Source organism: Tupaia chinensis, unplaced genomic scaffold, assembly GCF_000334495.1.
Source record: "Tupaia chinensis unplaced genomic scaffold, TupChi_1.0 Scaffold000184_1, whole genome shotgun sequence".
NCBI lineage: Eukaryota > Metazoa > Chordata > Mammalia > Scandentia > Tupaiidae > Tupaia > Tupaia belangeri.
Genome location: NW_006159659.1, coordinates 5388882 through 5395151, shown reverse-complemented (window position 1 = coordinate 5395151; position 6270 = coordinate 5388882). Strand labels below are relative to the sequence as shown.

The 6270-nt window shown below is 43.1% G+C and overlaps 1 protein-coding gene and 1 pseudogene across 1 annotated transcript in view; one reads left to right on the top strand and one right to left on the bottom strand.

Annotated features, from left to right (window-relative positions):
• The window catches only part of MALSU1 (mitochondrial assembly of ribosomal large subunit 1), a 16535-nt gene that overhangs the window by 2469 nt on the left and 7796 nt on the right, over window positions 1-6270 (top strand). Inside the window, exons 2-3 of the mRNA XM_006146666.3 lie at window positions 14-155; window positions 1574-1752. Of these exons, the coding sequence (XP_006146728.1) occupies window positions 14-155; window positions 1574-1752 (321 nt within the window). The remainder of the gene's footprint in view (window positions 1-13; window positions 156-1573; window positions 1753-6270) is intronic.
• On the bottom strand, window positions 5376-6265 carry LOC102477530 (UV excision repair protein RAD23 homolog B pseudogene; annotated as a pseudogene).

The window sequence follows — 6270 nt, the reverse complement described above, 5'->3', positions numbered from 1 at the left end:
GCTTCGGCTAGAGGTGGAGCGGCGTCCTGCGGGCCTAGCGCTAGGCCAGCGGTACCTGACCCTCGGCTTCGTGCATGGCCTGCACAGCGGGCCCCGGCTGGAGGAGCCCGCGGAGGGGACAGCCGGCGAGGGACGCCCGGAGTCGGGCGCAGCAGGTATGCGCGTGGAGAAGGGCAAAAGGGCCTCTTTTGGGCAGCCGGGAGCTGGGCCCGGCTGGAGCGGCTCTAGGATTTCCTCCTTTGTGCACTTCTCTGGAGTCACAAAACTCCTGCAGATCCAGAGCTGGAGGGATTTCGATTGTTGGCGCTAACCTTCCCATTTCACGCAGAAGAAACTGAGACCGAGAGAACTGCCGTCTCCAAATCCCAGCCGTCGGGATGGCCACATTCTTAGCGTCAGCCTCTGTCCTCCCCTCTCACCCTCTTCCTAGGGTCCTGGGGAAATGATTTGTGGGGAGTGTGAGCAGCGTGAGGCTTCTGAGGACCAGCTGGAGAGTGGGGGCAAAGGATCACGTAAGAATGTCCAAGTTAAGATCCCTTAGTTGTTGAGAACATTTTTAGAAACTTAAGAGATAGTAAACAGATCTCATCCGAGAGTGACTATGAGAGGGAGCGGTCTTAGTGGACTTAGTTTCTAGTTTCTCTGGAGTCAGCTTTAGAACTGAGGCGAGCTGTACGTGTGCTGACTAATATTCTAAGCTGCAGAACAGAATATCAAAATCTCCACAGAAAAAAAAAATGTTTTCAGGGGTAACGGTTGTTAGTAACCCAAATGGTTTTATAAGAAAAACTTGAGGGACCAGAAGTTGGCTTAATGGCTATGTCGCTGGACTCCCATGTAGCCGACTGCAGTTGAGTGGACCCAGTGACTTAAAACTCACGCTGGGCACGTGTGTGTGCCTGCCCAAGATCTGGAGAGGAGAATAGAGGAGAAGGGATTGCCTTGTGGCCATACCCCCCTCCCCCCCACCCCGGGTGGGGTGGGGGTGATTTCTTGCTTTCTGTCTGTCTCTTTCTGGTGAGCACATGTGCCCTATAGCAAAAACCTCTCCAACAAAAAAACAACAAAAAAAAAAACCTTGAGCGTTCACAATGAAAATGACTTAAAATTTTGGCTGTCATTAATTGATGTTACGCCACATTAATTCTACTAGGCTGTTTCTTCATCTCTCAATTGAGGGTCATGTACCAGAAACTGTCTAAGAGCACTCTCCCTGCCCCACCTCAGGGTTCTGGTTCAGTGACGCTTTGACTAGTATTCCTTTTAATATCCCCAGGATATCACTTCCTCTCTAATTTGCGGTTTTCTTTCTGTACTATTTGTGTGTTGCAGTATATTGCACATTTCAAGTAGTAGTGAATGGACATTTGTCACGGAAGGGCTTATGGTAATAGCGCAAGCTGAATGGTTGTGGCCCTGTGTAACCTGGGGACTCCGACCAGAAAAGTTGAGCAGCGCTTTATGAAATTGCTGGCCAGGTTCAGCTTCCAGGAGAGCTGAGTGCCACAATATCTGGGTGTATATATATCTGTCTTCTACTTGGCTGACACAAATAATTATTTGTGCATTTCAGATCATACTGTTCCCAAATTCGACATCGACATGCTGGTTTCACTTCTGAGGCAAGAAAATGCAAGAGACATTTGTGTGATCAAGGTTCCTCCAGAAATGAAATACACAGATTACTTTGTGATTGCTAGCGGGACTTCCACCCGACACTTACATGCCATGGCCTACTACATTGTGAAAATGGTAGGATGCTTGCTTTCCTTTTTTTCGAACATTAACCAAGCGTGGTAGTGTCAGTGCATCAGGTTGATAAACAGCCCTTAAAGAGAGAGTAAACCCTGATACTAAAGTTACCTGTGGAGTCCAGATTTTCAGAATTTGTATGAATGTTTGGTAGTCTTTTATACTGAATGGTATGGGACCAAATATCCAGTTCTACTGAATCAGGATATTTCTAATTCTTGTGTCTTGTGATCACCAGGAAAAAATAGAAAAACAACTCAAGGCAAGACAGTACAAGGCCAAGGGATTTCTAGAGCAGCACTGTCCAGTATGGTAGCCAGTAGCCACATGCAGCTATTTAACAATCAATTAAAATAAAAAATGTAGTTCTTCAGTTGTACTAGCCACATTTCAGGTGCTCGGTGGCCATGTGGCTGATGATTACCATATTGGACAGCCATAAAAACATTTCTGTAATTGCAAACAGTCTATTGGACAGTGTTGGACAGTTTAATCCAAATGTTTGAGCGTGTCCATGTTCATGGTACATAGTACATATTCCCATGGACTGTGCTGGGTATTGGGAAGGTAAAGATGAAAAAGATATAGTCCTTCTGTAATGATGTACAGTGAATGAATGCAAATAAATTGGAAAAAAAATAAATAAAAAAATTAAAAATCTGTAATGATGTACAGTGAATGAATGCAAATAAATTGGAAAAAAAAAAAAAGATATAGTCCTTGTCCTAGGAATTTGAGGAGACAGATGGAGGTTCATTTTCCAGTTGGACTGAATCTGAATCAGAATGAGAAAGAAACTGAATTTGGGAGCTTCCCGTCATTTCTGATACCATTCTTCAGGATAACATCTCTCTCATCCTGTTAGAAATTACTCATAGAGGTAGTTAACACTACTAGAGTAGCTGGGATTGCCTGGAGAAGTATCATAAAATAAGAAGGGGGCTGAAAACAGAGCCTTGGTACATTACAGAGCAGAGGAAGATTCCAAAGAGGGGAGAAGTTAAAGAAATAGAAGAGAACCAGGAGCACATGCCGGAGAGTCCTAAGACAGGTCCTAGGTCGTTAATAGAGATGTAATCATGGGATGGAGTAACATGAAGACTTGGGAGGGACCAGCAGTTAGCTAATGGCTATATTGCTGGACTCCCATGCAAAAATTTTAGAGAAGATCTAGATAGGTAGGATAGTTGTTAAGGTGGCTGGATCTTACATGGCTGACTGTGCAGTTCAGTCCTTGACCTGGTGGATTGAAAAACATGCCTGTGTGTGCGTGCTTGCCAAAGTCCCAAGAGGAGAATGGAGGGGAAGGGATTGCAGCATTGTCATCCCCACTGGCAGGTGATTTCTTACTTTCTCTTTTTCTCTCTCTCCCAGGCAGGCATATACACACTATAGCAAAAACTTATTTTATTGATTGATTGATTGATTGATTGATTGAGAGGTTTTCGCTAGAGGGTGCGTGCGCTTGCCAGAAAGACAGAGAGAGGCAGAGAGATAGAAAGTGAGAAATCACCCCCCAGGGGGGATGGCCACACCGCAATCCCTTCTCCTCCATTTTCCTCTTGGGATCTTGGGCACGCACCCACACGCGCCCGGTGAGAGTTTAAGCCGCCGGGTCCAGGACTTGAACCGCGGTCGACTACGTGGGAGTCCAGCGACATAGCCATTATGCTAACTGCTGGTCCCACTATAGCAAAAACTTAAAAATAAAAAAAATTTAGCTTAGAAGAGAGAATTGTGCAGTTCAGTAGCTTTAAGCCACTGGGTCCGGGACGTACATTTACATTGATGTACTTATCACCCTCTTCCGAACTTCACTCATCTTGCAAAACTGATTTAACAGTCACTCCCCATTCCGCTTTTCCCTAGGTGACTACATTCTACTTTCTGTCTCTATGAATCAGACTACTCCTAAGTACTTCATAGGAGTAGAATCAGGCAGTCTTTGTCTTTTTTATGATTGGCTAATTTCATTTAGTATGTCTTCCAGGGTTCATCCATGCTACAAGGTTGAATAATATTCTATCATAGGTATGTACCATGTTTCCAGGTTTTGGCTGTTGTAATATTGCTATAAACATAGATGCAGACATATCTGTTCATGTCCTTGCTTTTTTATTTTTAATTTAAGATTTTTTCTTTTAATATGCCATGAGATATCTTGTTTGCATATTTTCTAGACTACTTTTCCAGTCATATCTCCTAACTTGCCAGTTTTTCCGATGCATTAACAGATTATAGTGCTTTCCACTTTCTTTTTGAAACAATATAATGCTAATAAATTTAATGGTGATAAATTCTTATCTAATAAAGGGAAACATTTGAAGATATCAGAAACCCAGTTTTAGGGGACCAGCAAGTGGTGTGGTGGTTAAGCCACATGGCCAGCCACGGTTCAAGTCCTGGACCTGGTAGCTTGCTTTTTCATATTCTTTCTCTCTCTGTGTCTCTCTCTGGTCAAATTAAAATAAATGAATGAATAAATAAAAATAAACAATTATTTTTTTAAAAAAAAGAAACTCAGTTTTAGAATATCTGCATTAATCTTGAACAGAATCAGTATTTTGTGGGTTTTTTCAAAAGGCAGAAGTTTGACTCACAAGTCGTTGTGAAAAAAAAATTTCTGTTGAGGACGGAGGAAGAGAGAGGGAGTGAATGCTGCATTTCTCCATTGGTCCCCAAAATGCTAATGTCACAAAGGGATATATCAAAAGCAAATATGCAGTGGTTTGTAAAACTTTCACTGCAATATGTAACAACAATGAAGTAACTGGTAATTAGACACTTACCAATTCCCTTCTCCCCCCAAAATGTAAACAAGAAAGTAACTGTCTCTAATAAGACAGCATCTCGAATTATGTTAGAAGGGTCTCACATCCCATGATCAAGAAATTTTAAAATATCAGAAATTGGGGCCACCAAGTGGCATGATGGTTAAGGCTCTGGACTTCTACATGGCTGACCACGGTTCAAGTCTAAGACCTGGCGGCTTGCTTTCTCACTTTCTCTGGTGAACACATGGTGCCCTATAGCAAATTAAAAAAAAAAAGAAACAGAAATTTTCATTTTAAGAAAAGAGTTCCCTTTTTTTCTACCCTACCCCAAGTATTTAACACAAAAGAATGGGCTTCTTTACAGATTAGTTTTATACTTACATGCAGCAGTGATAGCCATCAATAATTTGGCATCTCTGTTTATAATTGCTCCAAATATGTTCTCAATCTCACAGAGCCATTATTCATTGTTGCCATTAAACAGAGAGTTTAAATTCTTGGTAGCAAAGATTTTTTTCCTGAAGCCAGTGTTAAGTCAAAGCTAAATCAGGGCATTACACTGAATTTTTGGATCTAGTATGCCAAAAAGAGTGAAACTTAAGAAAGTTACCTCTTGTTTTATAGAAGAAATAAAGACCTGGAAAAGCTGAGTTTGGATTTTATAACATTTTACACACTGGATTTGTAACATCTGCCAATTGAGGCTGACATGTGCTGTATTTATCCCTGCCCTGTATCCTGAGCCCCTCCCTCCCCACCCCTTATACCAAGTATGGTGGATAAGAGTCCTCGTCATCTCAGACAATCCAGTAGACATAGTGTAATGAACTAGGTACAAAAAAGTTCCTTTCAATCTTCGTCAGAGTTCTACTGTAGAAGAAAATTGTCAGGCAAATTGTCATTCTTTTTACAAGCAAAATATACTCCTGCCACAAGTGCTTTCGGGAATCCTATTGCCTTTGACCTTTCTATAGCTGCTTCTCCCTAAGTGGTACCTGAATGTAGTTCATGTGCCCACTTCTAGCTTCTTTAGTCCCACTGCCACCTCTGCTTCCGTCTCCTCCTCCTCCTCCTCGACCACTCTTCTTGAATTGGTTCATTTGACATCTGAATAAAATGCTCCTGGGGTTGGTCGATACGCTGCAGTAACTGAGGATTTTGGTGACCTCTCTATTGTAGCAGTGCTGAAAACAGGGAAGAAATTTGTTGGGCAATTTGTTTCATCTGTTCAGAGTTCGTTAAAATTCAAGGCGGTGTCCTTCTGAACTCGTTGTTGTCCTCGCTGTGTGGTTGTTGCAGCCACTGCTGAAGACCGAGGAACCCCAGTATTAGCAGCTTGAAGGGAGTCAGCCCCAGCTCGGCTTCTCTGTCTCCTGGAAGTCCCATGAGGATACTCCACTGTTCTGTCAGGGCTGCTGAAACGAGCACTCGGGGCTGCAATTACATGTTCTCGTTCATAGCCCGTTGACATGATCTCAGTTTCCAAATTCTCCCAAGCCTGACCTGTCACAGACACACTTGTATCTGCAGAAAAAGGCTTGACCAGGGAGACTCTCTCGATACATCGCCAGTTGATGCTGGACTCGTAGCCATGGTGTGTCTGCTGGTTTTCCTGCAGACTTTTCTAGTTGAATCGCACTAGCAGGTATAGGTTGCAAAGATGCTGTCATTGACACAGGAATGATGGATGCAGGTGTGGAAGTAGGTGCTGCAGCAGCGGGGGGGGGCGGGGCGAGCCACAGCC